Source organism: Arctopsyche grandis, chromosome 12 (genome assembly GCF_051622035.1).
Source record: "Arctopsyche grandis isolate Sample6627 chromosome 12, ASM5162203v2, whole genome shotgun sequence".
Taxonomy (NCBI): domain Eukaryota; kingdom Metazoa; phylum Arthropoda; class Insecta; order Trichoptera; family Hydropsychidae; genus Arctopsyche; species Arctopsyche grandis.
Window position 1 is genome coordinate 26,894,841 of NC_135366.1, and position 19,360 is coordinate 26,914,200.

Here is a 19,360-nt window from a genome sequence, read left to right on the forward strand (position 1 = left end):
ACACAGGGCCCCTCGAGTAGTCCGGGCCCTGGAACTTTACCCTTACCTTTACTAACTTTACATTAATTTTTCATATAAAACGTATTGAGTCAACAAATCACGCCAAATGGATTACGTCAGGAAAATACCGAATTGATTGACGGCACGGATAATCGAGCTTATCGTTGATATTTGTGCAGTTGCACAATGGTAGATATCTGTCTATTTATTTAATTCGTTTTCGTTGTCAATTTGAAGTGCACTCTAGTTGCATCATTATCAAACATCATTTTTAAATTAAATTTCCTTGCAGCGTATGACACGTGTACATAATTGATTTTCAAGTGGCTTTATCAAATTTCATATCTAGATCATTTCCACATACTTTTTTATATTTTGAAACCTAATAATAATAGCTGTTGTATTTTTTCCAATTGGATGTGAGGTCGTCGCGGTGTCAAATAGGCCTGATCGCCGAACTATACAATGGGCATACCTTTACATTTGAATTCGATTATTTTCTTATTTATATCTTAGCGACTCGGCAAGAGTCAAGAAGTATTTCGTTATCACATTCACCACGTGGTGAGTTGAACTGGTTCGTATTCACTCGAAGCAGTCGTTTATTCACCGTGGTCCCGTGGTCGCCAGCTTCAGTTTGCCTACTACTCTGGCACTTGCGAGTGGTGCTGTATGTAGAGTGTAGACGGTCAGTAGAGTCGAGGCATAAAAAAATGGTCCATATTTCCGTATATAGAGAGTCGGTTTTAGTTGGCTACGTAAACGTCTATCGTTTCCTATTAGAGTTTGCCAATTAATCTGATTTCATTGTTGAAGCGGTTCTTCCATCAAATTGGCAAAAAAGCCATCTTACCCTCAGATGTCACACTGTTTGAATGATTGAGTAATTTCAAAAATATATTATCTGTAACATACGTAGATGTCTCGCTAATTTGTATATATAGTATTTGTATTATGCTTATATGTCTGACCACAGTGACGCGCTAGAGTATTCTGTAATGTCGCTGTGGCTAATATGTAAATAAATAAATAAGAATGATTGCGCCGCGAACACTGCCAAGAACGCACATACACACACATGCTCATTTGTACATGGATGACCGACCGGGCGAGTCGCGGGTATGGAATGAAAATATTTATTTATATAACGGGAGTACATAATAATGCTGGAGATTGCGTCTTACATATATGCACATAGTGATTTGTATGCAGACCGGCGGGCGAGCGTGCGGGGACAGAATGAGGGAGCAGCGCCAGGGGTGGATTGAGAGGGCGATACGAATTAACCGCAAGGACCGTGAATGATGAAACTGTTAGCGACAATAGCCTCGGATGTGACTCGTGCATCAAAATCTTTTCAAAACTACCCATTGAAATATCAACGGGCGCAACACTAGTTGTGACGAAAAATTAATCTCGTTTGCAAGTCGTTTGGCCATCATCACGCGCATGGGATTGTGAAATTTATCCCGATTCACCCATTTATCAATGACCAATAGTCTTGAAATAACCCTATTTTATTTTATATATCGATTTTATATTCGTCAGTGCAGTTTAGACTTAAGAGAACGGCATCATCACGTGCTGTTCAAACGAAACGCGGTTCTAATACTACCGATCTGGGTCATTGCGAGCAATCGAACGATCTACAATGACGATGAGAGTCGTGAAGTCATCTCGTAAAGCTTACATACAAGTTAACCTGACGATTTTATTTCATAGCTTTTATTATTTGATTATTTTTTTATGTTCGTGATCGTTGACCCAAATCGAGTACTGTTTACAAGCAAACTACTCGAACCGTTTAAGGTCGACTTATTATTATGTGCATTATGCATGTTATATTTCAACAATTTCCCCCCGCTTATTAATTTGAAAATAATAATAATGATTTATTTAGTATTTTATAGTGTGCACATGATGTGAATACGTGAGATGTTTGATATCGTGATAGATTTAATTGCTGTTTTAATCTATTTTACGGCTGCAATTAAAATTACGTGACAGATTTGCACTGAAAAGACTCATAAATAAAATTCATGACATTTATATTTTATTTAGCAAATTCAAGATGCCAACAACTCGAATTTTGCGAAAAACAGGACAAGGTTGCCATTTTCTTGGAAGAGTTTCAATGAAATCAGATAAATTGGCTAGTGGTTAGCATATATTGCTTTCGAACAGAGTGGTCGGGTTCGAGTCCCACTGGTTGCTGTTGGAAAGACCTTGTTCCCACAAGGTTACCGATTTGTTGGAACCGTTTCAATGAAATCAGATAAATTGGCTAGTGATTAGTAAAGAGCGGACCCAGAGTGCGCTGTCCATTGTTCACATGTTGTAAATGCATTGTTAAAGGTTTGCCGAACCTTTTTTACAAAGCATTTACAATAATGGAACAATAGACGGCGCGCTTCCGGTCCTACCTCTAGTGATTAGCATATAATGCTTTCGGGCTCGAATGCCACTGGCTGCTGCTGGCCAGACCATTTTTAGTTAACTTGTACAGTTTTAGTTACCTTGTACATTTTAGTTACCAAGTACATTTTTAGTTACCAAGTACATTTTAAGTTACCAAGTAAATTTTTAGTTACCTTGGTTTGATGTTATATTTTTAGAAATCGTTTATTGTGTGTATTTTCAATTGTTCTGAACATTACATATGTACATATATTAAACGTAAAGTTGTTCTATTATGGATTTAAAATAAGTTTACCGTTTTGTATTTTTTATTTTCTTTAAACGGTTTGGATCCGGTTTTGATGACACTCAAACGTGCGGCACGGTGGGTAGACTCCAGCTGTGATAGGCGTGTCTTCATTTCATTGTCAATTCGTTCTATCTTAGTATTTCGATAAATTTCTCCTACATTTCTTCAAATATGAGAATCACTGCTATCAACTATGTCAATATAAGGATAAAATATCACGGAAAATACTCCAGGAAGTGAGTTTTAGAAAGGATCACGACACTACAGATTAGGCATGTCAACTTTTTTATGCATATTAAAAACTATCTAAAAAAAGCACATTATAGAACTGCAAGTACGTTATTATATAATTTAACGATTATTTTGTGTGTCAAGGAACGTTCAATAATGAAATCGTTGCCACAATAAGCCGTTGACATGGAAGCCACATGATCAAGATCATCGTCGGCACGCAGGGAAGAAATTTAATTCCCACACCAAAAACTGATATCGCATTGTGTGCCATTTCAATTGAACTCAATTAAACTTTTGTATAATATGCTTGCCATGTAATATTATATACGTATGTAGTAGGAATGTATTACTTGAGACAATATGCAAAACATTGTATACTACGATTGTTATTTTTTTTAGATGCATTTTGCCTCATCTTGCCATTTTATGTTTTATTGATTGAAGTACGCAATAAAAACAATTGCGCATTCATACACGTATAAATGTTTAAAAATACATGTACATTGAACACACTTTGATGTAAAAAATGATTGATGATTGCATCGTGTGTTTTACATATTTTTATATCCCCCCTCCCCCTCCCTGTACATTACTCTCAAGACTTTCTGTACTTAAAACAGTAGTTCTGACAGTTTTGTTTCGTTCAACTATGTACGATAAGAGTGAAGCTTCAATCGTGCCAGCAGCATAGCTCGGACGTTAAGCTTCTGCTTACCGTCAAGAAGGTGCCGGGTTCTATCCCTGAATGAAAATGAATTTTTCAGAGTATGCTGTTGGTCAGACCTGGATTTGTGACTCCAGGTTGATCGTTTCCTATCAGAGTTTGCCAATTTTCTCTGATTTCATTGTTGAAACGGTTCCCGGAAAAAAAAATTTGGCTAAAAATCCTTCCTACCTACTATGTCACCACTATTTGAAAATTTGATGGATGTACAATAAGAATTTATGTACAATTCATAGATGTCTCGTTAATTTGCGAGTTTTTTCAGTGTCTTGCAATTCAACGAATTATAATAAAAAATGCTGCATTTGTATTTGTAATTGGCCAGGAAGGCGCATTGGGATTTTCCTGTAAGGCCTTCCTGGTATATATGTAAAATAAAATATGAATGTACTACATCGAAAATTCATTAGCTGCCGTATATATTTAAATTAAATTATGAATGATATTTTTTGTAAATTTGAATTACGTTCGGATAGAATCCATTTTCTTATTTTATTACTTTACAGATGACTCCAAAGCGACAGATACAACACAATCAATATACATTAGCATTTTATACAATGCGAATTCATAACAAACATTCACAGTGACATCTATAGAGAAATTCTGCACCATTTTATAGTCAAATTGGCGAATCTCAAGATGCTGAATAGCTTGAGATTAGCAAGAGAAATAGGAAAGGAGATGCCAATTTTTATAGGAACCGTTTCAACCAACATTAGAAAAATTGGCAAACTCTGATAAAAAACGATCGACCTGGAGTTACAAACCAAGGTCTGGCCAACAGCGGGACTTTAGTGCGACTCGAACCCGTGACAAATCTGCTCGAAAGCATAATATGATAACCACTAGTCCACGCCGCTGGTTATCATATCTACCATGACAGGAATTACCCCAAGGCGACTCATATACATAGTTATATTATTTTAGTATAATACTAACAATTTTTCGAACATAACATGACATAGAATTCAATAGAATACAATAGAGACATCTACTGACAATCAACAAAATTTTTGATACATAGTGAATTTGCGGGAAATGCATTATGTAGGTAGCATTTTATAAGATTCAACCAATTTGATATGCCAATAACTAGAATTTGCGAGAAACTGAGGGGGAGGGTAATGATTTATTGAATCCGTCACAACAATTAAGCTAGAAGAATCGAAAAATTCTAGCAGGATATGGTCGATCTGCGTTTTAACCACTTCATCGCCATAAGCTCACCGGTGTGCGCTCTTTCGTATTTAAGGCTTTGACTCGAAATTAATTTTGGTTTCTTCACAGTGACATCTAAATTTATCCTGTGATACTAATGAAAGTTAAAAAAGTCAATATTTTTCGTTAGTTTGTGATATATTCAAGAGGTAGTATCAAGGGTTAACACTAAACACATATAATAAAATAATCGAATCGGTTTCTACAAACGTATGTCGATTAAGTGTTTAATACCACAATATCTCACCAGCAGCTTTCTTTGGTTGGGACTTGAAACCACGACCTCTCTACTGGTTTGCATTGCATTGCATAGCTTTACCATTGCATTCCGCTGTGGATATCTAATATATAATTTCGAACGAAACTTTTTATGTATGTATGTAACTATCATTGGTTCGTGGAATCGAAAACAAATCGAAGTTTCTATGACGACGATATCGTTATCGTTGAATATTATTTTGAATGTTTGTTTGTTTACAAATGAATGTTTACTATTAGATTGGCCATGTTTAAGCTGTTTTATTACAAATAGCCAGCAGTATAGCTCAGCGGTTGCGTTTATGTTTAGAACCAAGATATTATTGGGTTCGATCCCGGGCTAATCTTTAATATACTGCTGGTTAGACTTGGATGTCTGTGAGTCCAAGTCGATCGTTTCTTATCAGAGTTTGCCAATTTTATATGATCATTGTTGAAAAAGTTCTTTAAAATGGGCAAAAAAATCATTCTACCTGCTATCACAAATCTCCTGTATTATTGTATGTACAAGTCTAAAAATCCATATATGTCTCAATGGAATAATCAATTAATTAATTGTTAAGTTCGTGTTGTTCAACTTCTCGAAATACAGTGATTTATGTAATAAAAATGCTGCATTGTTTGCAATTAATTGTCCATGAAAGCACATTGGGGTCTTCCTGTCAGACCTTCCTGGTATATATCTATGTAAAATAAAAAATACCGAGCGAAGCCGGGTAAAACCACTGGTATATTATATTCGAACAACTTTCTAATATGGGGGGGGGTTCAATGTATGAAAATGGGTTGCCAAAAAAGGTTGGAAGCACTGATTCGCATAATCTATTTAAATTTAAATTGCCATTTCCTTCACTTGACATCAATCCACCGTGGATTTCAAAACAAAACATCACAAATAGTAATCAACATTGTTGAATTGTATTACTTGTACGCCATCATGTATCATTTCATTGTCGTTACGTCTCCCGAAAGCCCAGCAACGAGTAGTTTGCATATAAATCAGAACAAACAACTCTCCCATTATACAAAATCATGTCATAAAACCCCACATAAAGCTCACGCATACTTACATGCATATTATTACTATCACAAATCATACGAATCGGTCATGTGTGATGATTATTTGTGATGAAATTGCGTTCCGATTCTCATACAAATTTTACCGGATGCTTTGCGACGATTTAGTCTAATTTTATGGTCGATTTGTTTCAGGGTCGAGCTCATCGGAAGACGAGGTGTCGCCCCGCGAGAAACAGCAGAAGAATTCGAAAGACTTTTCAGATTTTTGCGTGCGCAATATCAACCAGCATGCTTTCGGAAGACGGGAGATCGAGATTGCGGAACAGGAGATGCCAGGAATTGTCGCTTTGAGGACGAGAGCCAGCGAAGATAAACCCCTTAAAAATGCCAAGGTGAACAAAACGTCGAAAATCTCAAAGAATGTGTTTTACACACAGTTTTTTCGCTTACAAAGGCCCACCCCCACTCTTTGGAAAAGGTGCGCTAAAGTAATGGGTAGTATATGTTCTCTGGAGTGGGGGTGGGCCTTCGTGAATTGAACGATTTGTATTAGCTTATATAAACTCTTTAAACGACACATTTTTGTTTAAATACAATTAGGTGGGGGCAGAAATATGTAATAATAATTGAAGTGGCTTTAGGCGTCATTTCGGTATGGCTGTCGCCATACTTAATTAGTTTCCGCCTCAGTCGTATTTGGTGTGCATTGTCCAGCGTTTAACGATGCATTTCCCCATCTTGTGAGTAATATGAACCATGTTTATCAGACATACGTCAAACACCAAACATCGCACACGACACAATTTTACATAACTATCACGCCTAAGTCTACTTCTATTATTATTACTAGACTATGGATAGAGAGCGTGCTTTTTCCAGGAATCGGGGTGGTTTGGCTCTATTTACAAAGCTAAAGTGCAAAAAAAAATGTTCGGCGAACCTTTAACAAAGCATTTACAACAATTGAACAATAAACTGCGTGGTTTGGGTCCGGATTATTACCAGAGATAGGCGCGAAAATGCGCTGAAAGGAGATCCTATTGTTAACCATTTTTTTGCTCTCTAGAGAGCAAAAAAAAAGGTTAGGTTAGGTTCTAGTACCGCTCACTGATTATTACTAGTCACCGGACCCAAAAGGTGCCGCGTATTGTTCAAAGGTTGTAAATGCATTGTTAAAGGTTTGCCGAACCTTTTTTACAAAGGATTTACAACAATGGAACAATGGATAGCACTGTGACTATCCTACCTCTAATTATTACCAGACACAGGCGCCGCGATGCGCCAGCGCCGAAATAAATGGGTTTCTTTGTCAATTTCTATTGCTGACCTTCTAGAGAGCAAAAAAAGGTTAACAATAGAAATTGACAAAAGGATCCCATTTATTTCGGCTTTGGCGCATCGCAGCGCCTATGTCTGATTATTAGAGGTAGGACCGGAAGCGTGCCGTTCTTTGTTTATTGTTCGTTGTGCATTTGTTCATTTTTATGATGAACCTTTGTTAAAGGTTCGCCGAACCATTTTTTTTGCCCTCTAGCTTTGTGAATAGACCCAAAACGCCGTGATTCCTGGAAAAAGCACGCTCTCTATCCGCCCTTTACTGATTATTACACTAGTGTTGTGCCCGATGAAATATCAAAGCATTGGTTATGGCATATTTAGTGATTATATTAGTAAAATATAATTTTCTTATAAATTGAAAATTAAATTTTGACTTTTTTGCATACGAAAAATTGTATATCCAGTTAGTGAGCTTTTTTTATACCTGAGCGGTTGTTAAAACTAAATTGATTGCAGCTATTTCCTCGTAACAACCTTGATCTTAAGCCGTATTAAGGAATTTCAACTGTACTAATATTTATAGTCAAAATACCCAATAGAATGTTTATATTGATTGTTTTCTATTTAAATTTCAGATAGTTGGCTGCACTCATATAAATGCCCAGACGGCAGTCCTCATAGAAACCCTCGTTGCACTCGGTGCATCCGTTCGTTGGGCGGCCTGCAACATTTACTCGACACAAAATGAAGTTGCCGCTGCGTTAGCGGAGAACGGTAAGTTCGGTCTCTGCTTTATCATACTCCTGATTTGAACCAAGTGCGTATGTAAATTATATATTCAAACTTTGCAGGTTACAGTGTATTTGCATGGCGCGGTGAGACGGAGGAAGATTTCTGGTGGTGTATCGACCGATGCATCGCCGCTGAGGGTTGGCAGCCGAATATGATCCTGGATGATGGCGGTGATGCCACGCATTTGATGCTCAAGAAGCATCCGGCCGCTTTCAAAGCTATCAAAGGTTCGAAGTTTGCCAGGTTGTCAGATTAGATTTTAAAGCTTTGTCCCTTGTGGTGAAAATTTACTCATCGTTAAGGTCATGTACACGTGTATGTATAATTGATTATAATTCATTGGGAATGTTGATTATGTGCCAAAAAAAATATGTTATTGTCAAAAATTATTATCATTTGAAGGAAAAGTGTATCAAGATTAGACCATTCAAGGGAAACAATTAAACTCGTACGTCATCTGTTCACAAATATCATCATGACATAGTTGCTTGCTGAAATGTTGACAAAATGTTTGAATAATTACCATATACTGTACATATTAATGATGTTTGCTGTAGGCGAAAAGTCAACTCAAGCAGAGCTGAATACTTTCGTTAGTCTACTATGCATATGAAGAGGAAATTTTGTCAATTTATTTATTTATATCTTAAAATATTCGCCATTGCTAATAAGCAAATTCCATTCAGTTCATATTCGCTAAATTTTATGTACCCTATGCGGTGCAGCCAACATAGAAAAACCTCAATAATACAAAATTTGACGATAATAATACTCAATAATACGAAATAATGTGTCAAAATGTACCAAGACAGATCTGAATTCAGTCATTATGAGATGACTAAATTTATGTTATATATAAATATAATGTAAAGTAATTTTTTAGGCGCACGTGCGCACGCATTTAAGAAAAAGTTGAGTGCGCGCATTACATGCTCACCGATCCAACCCGTTCACTCGTTCGAAATGATGAATGAATGTGTGTGTGTGTGTGTGACTTCGTGTATGTGTGTATCTGACGCTGACGACATCCGTCGCTCAGCGCTCAATATCAGGAGCACATATCAGACGCTTAGGTCCCCACTTCCTTGTCACCCCGCATCTCCTCTTGACGCTACATCCCTATAGCGGATGCTTAAAATGCACCCATTGGTGAGAATGACGATACGTTCTTCTAATTGGTCAAAGGTTTTAGTCCACGTGGGCCACTTCAAGCTGATTGGTTGTGCGTCTCGTTCGCGTGTATTTATTTTAGTAAATATCTCTACGCACAACATATATTCCTGGCATTCTAAAATTTGTTTTTTTTAAATCTCCATACTTGTTGACGCATCCGCCACATACTCAAAAACATACATCGCGTCCGTTTTTATATATAGATATATATTATCATTTTGTGATCAATTTTCAAGGTATCGTCGAAGAGAGCGTAACAGGCGTCCACCGACTATATCAACTGAGTAAAGCAGGCAAACTTAGCGTACCAGCTATGAACGTTAACGATTCAGTGACGAAGACAAAGTTCGACAATTTATATTCTTGCAGGTAAAACAACATTACAATGATAATAAAATACAAACAAATTATTTATTTTATTTCATAAACTCAAAAAATCATTTCAGAGAGAGCATAATAGATGCACTCAAAAGAAGTACGGACTTGATGTTTGGCGGCAAGCAAGCCGTCGTTTGTGGATACGGAGAAGTCGGCAAAGGATGCTGTCAAGCTCTCCGAGCCCTCGGTTGTGTTGTAAGTATTATAACATTACTTTTTATACAATTTGTATATGCATTTATGTTTATATTGTTTTTATATGTAGGTTTACGTCACTGAAATCGATCCGATATGCGCTCTCCAAGCTTCGATGGACGGATGCAGGGTTGTAAAACTGAACGAGGTCATCAGGAATGTGGATCTTGTCATAACGGCCACCGGAAACAAGGGTGTGGTGACTAGGGAACACATGGAGCGCATGAAGAACGGATGTGTAGTTTGCAATATGGGACATTCCAATACGGAGATCGACGTGCACAGTCTGAGAACGCCGGATCTCGTTTGGGAACGAGTTCGATCCCAGGTTTGTATCGCCGAGATGATATATATATTTGGACCGATTGGCTTTGATGTGTGATGCGTGTTAATGTTTACCTTGTGCGTTTGTTTTTTCAGGTGGATCACGTAATTTGGGAGAACGGTAAACGCATAGTATTATTAGCCGAAGGACGTTTGGCTAATTTGTCGTGTTCGTCTCTGCCGTCTTTCGTCGTTTCCATAACGGCTGCCACACAAGCACTTGCCCTTATCGAGCTCTTCAATGCTCCGCCCAATCGATATAAGGTATAATATGGGATAGATTGAAATAAGAATTAATAGATATTTCTGAATCATACATATATTGGAATTTACTGATTCATAGAAGTTTTGTCTAATGGAACTAGTTACATACATATCTGATATATTAGTAATTTCAACTCTTTGAAAAAAGTTTTGTATGAGAGTATAGGAGTATTCTGTAGATTCTATGCTTCGATAAATCGTCTAAGTTAAGAGTACTACGTATTAGTATACTAAATTTAATCAAATTACGTTTGTTCTAAAGAAAAAGATCTTCGTTCAATATGTCTATGGTATTTATTTATTTACATTTTAGCTCCAGTGACATGACAGAATACTCTAATGCGTCTTTGTGACCAGACATATAAGCATAATACAAATACTATATATAAGAATGTTAGCGAGACATCTATGTTATAGATAATAAATTTTTGAAATCATATTCAAATAATGGTGACATAGTTGGTAGGATGGTTTTTGCTAATTCGATAGAGGAACCACTTAAATTATAAACTCAGATAAATTGGCAAACTCTGATAGGAAACGGTCAAATTGGAGTCACAAATATTCAAGTCTGACCAGCAACATTAAAGATTATATCATTTTCAATCACGGTCAGCTCACGGGATCGAACCCAGCGACCTCTCGTTGGTTAGTATCAATGCAATCACCGAGCCATACTGCTGGCTATGACTGGATGTGAAACTTGGGCATTGAACGCCAGAATGCTGCATATGGTCCATTGTACTAAAATAAGTATGGAACGCTGTATACTTGGCATAACGAGGAGATATAAAAAACGGAATATGTGGGTTAGAAGCATGACAAAGGTGGTTGATGTAATGGTGAGAGTGCTCGAATGGTACCCAAGAATATGTAAAATGGTGCAAGGGAGACCACAAGGTAGATATGCGAATGAAATCAGGAAAATGTGTGGAAACAGAGATGAAAGGAAGCATGTTATAAAACTAGTTTGAGTCCAACTTGCCTTGTGTTTTCATTATAGTATTAGATCGTTACAATATTTTCCGAATCGCTAATGAACTGGTTTTGAATCATATTTTAAATATAGAAAATTAATTGAAACTTCACTATTTGTATGGGGACTATCTTTGGTCTATTGTTTTTTTTTCTTTTGTATCAGAGAAGTAGAAGAACTGAACTAATGTACATGTGTATAATTTACTAACCAAAAATAGTCTGTGATATACATATGTATGTAGATCCTATTCATAGAATAGTCCAGAAATAGACCTACATATGTATGTACATAGTTTGTATATTCGTATTGCTCTTTCCTAGTTTTGATCATATTCACTATGACTAATGCTTTCATCGTTTCTATTTCAGGCTGACGTCTATCTACTTCCTAAAAAGATGGACGAGTATGTGGCCAGTTTACACCTTCCTACGTTCGACGCTCACCTCACCGAGTTGACGGATGATCAAGCGAAATACTTGGGCCTTAACAAAGTTGGACCTTTCAAACCCAACTACTACCGATATTAGATACATAAGAGCGCATCGACCGACTTCAGAGTCAATTTAAAAAAAACCAACACTAAATTGAAACACGTGAAATGTCGAACGATGATGTTTATATTAAATAATATAATATAATAATAAAAAAAAAATAAAAAATATACTTCGCTCTAACGGGTGATCAGTTTCGATGTAGACCCGAAAAATGAAACGGGGGCAGTCTTGTTGAAATTTCACGGTTTGCATTTTAATCGATCGTCCTGTATATATGCCTTAATATTAAAATATACTGAACCGTGATAAATTTCAATTATTTGATAATGAAAAATTTTCCATATCCCCCTTTGTTATTCGATGAGTTATTTTTTTACAAATGATTTGCTACAATTATTGAGTGTTCATGTGAATTATTCCATATTGAGATAGTCTCGTAGAAGGTATAACGTGAATTATTCCATACTTTTTACGCTTACATTTAACGTAGCCGGATATATTAAATTATACAATACATGTTGTGTGAGAATTTACTTTAAAACTACTTATTCGTAGTTGTTTTTATTTTATATGGATATATTTAAATAATCGATGCCATCTATTGGAATTTTTTAAAACGAATTGACGATCTTTGAAGTGTTTGTCCGGTATTGGTTTTTGTTTGTGAATGAATTTCGAATAACTCGCTATCAGGGTAGATCTTCTTAGATTAAATTGAAAATTTACACATTTAGTTTAGTTTTGTTGAATAAAAAAAGCCGTAAAATTTTATTTACTGCACATATTGTTGTATTTTCGCCGCGCAAACGATCTGGTTTTATTTTTAGATTGAATATTTGCCTTTTTCTTGTTTTATAAAACTGCTATGGAATTGTGTGAGAGTTGAATTTTAGATGTAATTAATATTATTATAGAAATGTTTTCATTTTAAAAAAAAAAAATCTCTTCCATTGTGTACTTCTATTCTTGCATTCTTTCAATACATTCATTGTTTTAATTATTATTTATATACAAATTCAATTAATAATATAGATCTACCGTTAAATCTGAAAAATCATCGGAACTAATGTTGCCTTTGAATTCTACAATTTTTGAGAATTACTTTTGATATTTTTGACACGTATTTTAGATGCAACGTTAGATCTGTAGTTTAATTTTATATTCGAATGTTTCCAGTATTTATTTTTTTAATTTAATTAACTTTATTTTACTTAAATTCAGAATATTTAATGTACTTATTGATTTTTATTATAAAAATATCTACAATGTATTAGTATTATACTGTAATAATTTTACCTTTTTAGAATAATTTTGTTGCAATTTGTTTAGTTTATACATTTTTTTTCATTAATTTTATCAATTTAAAATCTCATTAAAACATGCATTTTTTTAAACAGTTAAATTTTCAGTATTAACACAACTTGTGCACTTTTATACTATCAAATAATAACTTTTATTAAGTTTTCCCTATTAGTAAAATAGTTTATTGATCACATATTGCTATAGTCCAAATTTTTCATTTATTAGTTGAACGAAAAAATATCAATCTCACTGTTTTTTAGACAATTTGAAGAGTTTATTATTTAATTTATTATTATATTAGACATATTAAGTTCATAGATTACTTAAAAAAAAAATTACCATAGCCAAATGATTGATTAGATTTAATTTAAATCAAACGTATGCATTTAAAAACTGCCTGTTTGTTGAATATATTACAAATATATTATACACATTGTTAATATCCAATATATTGAATGGCCGTAATGCAATGTTAAGTATTACATATCTTACCGCAGATTGGCATTCCGCATAGACTTGTACATTCAACGAATCTTTTAATTGATATTTATTGATTTATTATGTCTTGATTGGAACGTTACGCTTTACTTCGTCGGTCGAACACCGCATATGATTTTCAGCACATTGCGGCAGCTTCCTGCTTGCTCCGACGACAATAGGCTTAGTTTCCTCACTATCTCTGTATATGTGCATAATATGTTTGTTATGTATAAAGAATTAAATGAATATGAAGCCGGGAGCATTCCCGGCGTTGTTAGGTCCAAATGGGTTCATCGTAGGTACTACTGTACAAAAATTATTGTTGCCATGTTTTAAAATAAAAAGTTTTTAAAACTCAAATGCTACATGTATGGTTCTGAAGATGTCCTCTCCTTGCCATTCGGTCCTGTGTGTCATCCGATTTCCATAACAACAAGTGGTGCTACTTTAGTATGCGGTCTACCTTTGAATCGCAGTCGACTATTTTTTTTTATTTGTATCGTAGCAACGAAATGTTTATTACAATTTTTGTTTTTTCCTGCCGCCCCATAATGTTGTCGAAGCATTTCTATCAAAATATCGTCAGCAGATACATATCTCTTAACCAAATATTAAATGAATAGGACCAACCTTAACTTAACCTAACCTATCGTGACCCTTAAATAAACAGGTGTTGGCTGCTAAGATATGTTTTTTTTTTGTGAAAATATTAATGAAATAAAATTTAAAAATAAACGATATCTTTGCAGCCAACACTTATTTATTTAAGGGTCAGGATAGGTTAGGTTAAGTTAAGGTTGGCCCCATATTAATTTAAAATTAGGTTGCTGGGATCGGTATTATTCAGTCTCAGTGTCACACGCGAGAACTGAGACAGTGAGACCGCATATTAAAGTAAAAACGTGAAGGTAGATCGCATGCTAAAGTAGATATGTGAAGGTAGACCGCATACTAAAGCAGCACCCAACAAGTTTCCAGCAAAACATTCCTCCAATATATACTAATTGCTATCAATAGTTACAAAATCCATGCATTACATATGTATTATATGATAAATATGTAAGTGAACAAATTGCCCAGCGTTGCTCAGGCAAGTAAAAGTTGAAGTAAATAAATTAAACTATTTATTTTATATATATATACATTATATCAAAGATGCTGATCTAACCAAGGATGAACTCGTTGATCTTGGAAAAAAAATGTATTTAATGCATAGGTATTTACATTGTACATATGTATGTAAAATGCAAAATTTTGAATTCAAATAAATGTGTAACGCAACATGCGTGTTGCCTTGTAAAATACTAAACCTTAATTGCCACTCGCATGTTTGATCTTTACCTGTGCGCCATTAATTTTAAATTAGTTGAATACCGAAAAGCTCAAATCGTCAATTTTTTTATTTATTAGTGTTCAGGTTCGTCCAAAGATGGTGCTTGTAAAACCATTTTTAAACGTTAAATATTGTACATTTCGGAAGAGCAATCTACGCGACCCGCCCGTGAGACGGTATCGTACAAGTTATTCGCTAGCGTACAAATAATTAATTATTTATTTTTATTTTGGCATCTATGGTCAAACATTGTACATTAGTATTGTAAGTATATTACAAACATTGATAATCAACAATTATGTTTATATGGTAAACGGACTATTTCGCACATTGGGATCACGCCACAAGCCATTCGTTGCCACAAAAATCGCGAACACGGAATATCTGGCACTCGTTAGTATGATAGTTTGTTTGGCCTTCCTGGTATATACATATGTATGTAAAATAAAAATGAAATTCGAAACGTAGTTTTGGAAAAGGATGCTATACATCAGTACATCCCATGAACATCTCCATCCTCAAAGAGCTGGCAGTTTCAAAGAGACTCTCCACAACATGTAAGAATAGAGTTTTCCTACTTTGGCCATATTGCCAGGAATAATGTAGAGTCTGGAGAAGCTGGTAGTCACCGGAACGCTGGAATGAAGGCGAGTGAGAGGACGGTCTTCCAAGAGATGGTCAGACCAAATCGAAGAAATGACGAGATCGTCCCTGCTGCATTTAGCTTGGCACAGATCCGAGAGGAATTCCAGACATCAATGACCATGATTGACCGGCATTGAGCAAACGAGGAAGAAGATAGATTTTTTCAATATAACTGCTTTATCGTAGTGCGTACCTGCTGGGAACACTGGGTTATAATTCCTCGTAGTCACGACGTAGAGTATATTTGAGGAAACATTTTTATAAATTACTGGTTGGTTTTGTGAGCAGTCCTCAAATTCTTGTTGACTTGAGCTTCTATATTCCCAGCCAACTCGGATATATTAGATACCGCAATTTATTCTCCTCACCTGGGTCATGTACCAATTTGATGGTTACGTCGCCTGTTGGGGCATCAAGCTCCTCAGCCGGATTTATATTAGTTTGGATTGGGAGCTAATTATTTGGTAGGTTAAAAATAACTAAAATGATCAGTTAAACATTAAGATTAATGATCAGTAATTTATTAAATAAGTGATCAGTAATTTATTAAAATAAGTGATCAGTTAAATAATATAAATGATCAGTAAATAACAATTTTTAGATCAGTAATTAATTACATAAGTGATCAGATAAATAAAATATATGATAATTCTTCTTCTTGTTAATGCCTTGTCCGCATCCGGACGTTGGCGACCACCTCGTCGATTATTTGAATATATTTGCATCGGTCTTCAGCGGCTCGGAACAGATCTTCGGCGCTCATATCGATCCACATGCGCATGTTTCGAAGCCAAGATTACTTTTTCCTGCCAATCCATTTTTTTCCTTCTATTTTCCCCATGGTTATCAAACGGAGAAATTCGTATTTTGGACCCCGTATCATGTATCCGAGGTACTCCATCTTTCTCCGCTTGATGACAGAAACAAGTTCCCTGCCTCTCCCCATCATGCCGAGGACAGCTTCGTTTGATATCTTTTTGGTCCACGGAATCTTCAGCATACGCCTATAGACCCACATCTCAAAAGCTTCAATGCGGCTGATCATCTTGGTTTTCAGAGTCCACGTCTCACATCCGTGTAGTAATACTGTCCAGACGTAGCTCTTCGCGAATCTCAACCGCGTATGAAGATTGAGATGCTTGTTTGTAAGCGCCGCCTTCATTTTTACAAATGCTGTTCTAGCCATCTCGATGCGGATTCTTAGATCTTCATCTGGGTCCATCTCTTCATTCAGCCAGGTACCCAGGTATTTGAATCTTTTTACTCTTTCTATCACCTCTCCATCCAAGGTTAGATTCCCGGTGTCTGTTTGCATTCTATCTACTATCATAAATTTTGTCTTCTTTAGATTTATGCGCAGACCTCTTCGATTGCTTTCTTGGTGTACACGGTCTAGAGATATTTGCAGGTCTGCTAAATTTTCAGCGACTAGTGCCGTGTCATCAGCATATCTTATATTGGTGATCGTCTCGCCGCCCACCTTGATGCCCTCCGCCTCTTGGAGAGCATCGTGGAAGATGGATTCGGTGTAGGTGTTAAAAAGAGTAGGTGATAGGATGCATCCTTGCCTGACGCTCCGTTCTATAGGAATCTCATCAGTGAATTGATTATCGACACGTACTACTGCAGTCTGATTCCAATAAATATTTCGTAGCAATCTGACGTCTCTGTCATCCAGGCCAATATTTTTTAATGTTTCCATCAGGCGAGCGTGTTTCGACACGGTCAAAGGCCTTTTCAAAGTCTATAGAGCAGATGTACACAGGTTTACGGACTTCTCCGCATCTTTGGAGTAGTGTTTTCATACAGAAAAGGGCATCTCGGGTACCCAAGCCTTGTCTGAACCCAAACTGCTCTCTGCTAATCGCCTCTTCACACCGTGAGTAAATTCTGCCCTGTATTATCCTTAGTAGGATCTTCAATGTGTGACTCATTAGGCTAATTATTCTGAAGTCGCTACACGTCCTCGCGTTATATATGATAATTAAAACCAAATAAATTATAATTTTTGACAGTTGGATGATAGCGTGTCGCCCATCTTAGATCTTAGCAACCAATACTTATTTATTTAAGGGTCAGCTTAGGTTAGGTTAAGTTAGGGTTGGCCCTATTCATTTAAGATTAGGTTGTCAGGGTCAGTATATATTAATTTAACAGACACGCGGGAACAGACAGTAAGACTGAAATGAACCTGGAGCGAGGGGTGAGGACCGAGAAGGTTGACAACGGAGAGGGAGTCAATATTTGTTTATGAACGTTGTTCAAGTTGCTAAAGCTGGGTCAAACATATATCCGAGAAAAAGTCAGTTGAAAAATGAATTCGAAGTCCAGGAGAAAAGCGAGAAATCAAAACACCAGTGAATGTCAGATTTTATCAACGCGTGATCTGGCGTAGACAAAGAAACGCACACGGGTGAAGAGTACACTACCGAAACATTGATCATTTATTTTAAAATCTTATCATTTCGTTTTATATACTGATCATTTTGGTTTAATTAGTGCTCATATTATTTAAATATTTATCAGTCTATTTAATAACTGCTCGCATAGCAACTGATCCATTTTTTTTACCTACCAAATGTTTTTTTTTTATTGATCAAAATCTGAATTTTTTGCTGATCGGTTAAATAGAGGCCGTTTAGTTTTGCTTAGTCTAAAATATACTGATCTGGTAGAGGGATTGCTTAATTTGAGATTGTAACTTATTCTATTATTATATTTATTATTGATTATTTGTTCTATATGTATGCTTATTTTGTTTTTAATTGTGTTTAATTTTATTTTCATCTTATTGTCTACTTGTTTCTTTTTTTTGTTTAACCATAGTGACGAATTGGAACTACTCTACTGTAACGTCACTATGGCAAAATTGTAATGAATAAATCTGAGATGTGGTCAATGTAACAATAAAGATTAAAAGCCCCCTGATCTACATTATCTCCACAAGATGAAAGCTGGATGCGGTTTGTCGCGGTCTCACGATTATCAGGAGGACGATGATGAACGAGGAGTGCAACCTTGAAATGTAGCGAAGAAAGAACTGTGCTGACAAGTGGAAGACAGCAGGACAATGGCGACGAGACGCAAATGGCTTTATTGCCGCAAAGCCGACACAGGCCAACCGGTCATAAATTATGTTATGTCTGGAAACGTGGATAAGCGAAACAAGTCGAAGGTGCTTTTGTTCGGAGATATTTTGGGGCCTTCAGCAGCCCGCTAATTATCGATGGTGAGCAATGATTGGGCATAAGGACTAGTGGATTCGATATGGTTTAGTTGGGAATTGATAAAATTTTAAATACCTATCTCTAAATTGTATTGCTTATATGACGTCTCATTGACTCCATTTATGTTTTTACTCAATAATGAATGTTTAATTTCTAACTAAAAGTGACTCACCAATGCCCAATATATCTATGCAGAATTGCAGATTGTACCTTCTTGTAATTTCTGAATCATTAACAGCTCGAATTGATACGTTCAAATAATATAGAGCTGAATGAGGTTGATCTATTTGGTATTTCCCTACATCAATTCAGGTCTAACATCAAGAGAATCT

At 35.9% G+C, this 19,360-nt stretch overlaps 1 protein-coding gene across 10 annotated transcripts in view; it reads left to right on the forward strand.

The window, feature by feature from the left end:
• LOC143920381 (adenosylhomocysteinase-like 1) overlaps positions 1–14,180 on the forward strand; it is a 40,112-nt gene extending 25,932 nt beyond the window's left edge. For 9 of the 10 annotated variants that reach the window (XM_077443266.1, XM_077443261.1, XM_077443260.1 and 6 more), the window contains exons 3-10: positions 6,357–6,556; positions 8,078–8,216; positions 8,294–8,461; positions 9,644–9,776; positions 9,854–9,980; positions 10,051–10,308; positions 10,401–10,568; positions 11,916–14,174. In XM_077443266.1, the coding sequence (XP_077299392.1) occupies positions 6,357–6,556; positions 8,078–8,216; positions 8,294–8,461; positions 9,644–9,776; positions 9,854–9,980; positions 10,051–10,308; positions 10,401–10,568; positions 11,916–12,074 (1,352 nt within the window). In that variant the 3' untranslated portion in view covers positions 12,075–14,174. Of the gene's footprint in view, positions 1–6,356; positions 6,557–8,077; positions 8,217–8,293; positions 8,462–9,643; positions 9,777–9,853; positions 9,981–10,050; positions 10,309–10,400; positions 10,569–11,915 lie in introns of all 10 variants that reach the window. The other variant, XM_077443257.1, reaches the window with a different exon arrangement.
• The last annotated feature ends 5,180 nt before the right edge of the window (positions 14,181–19,360 follow it).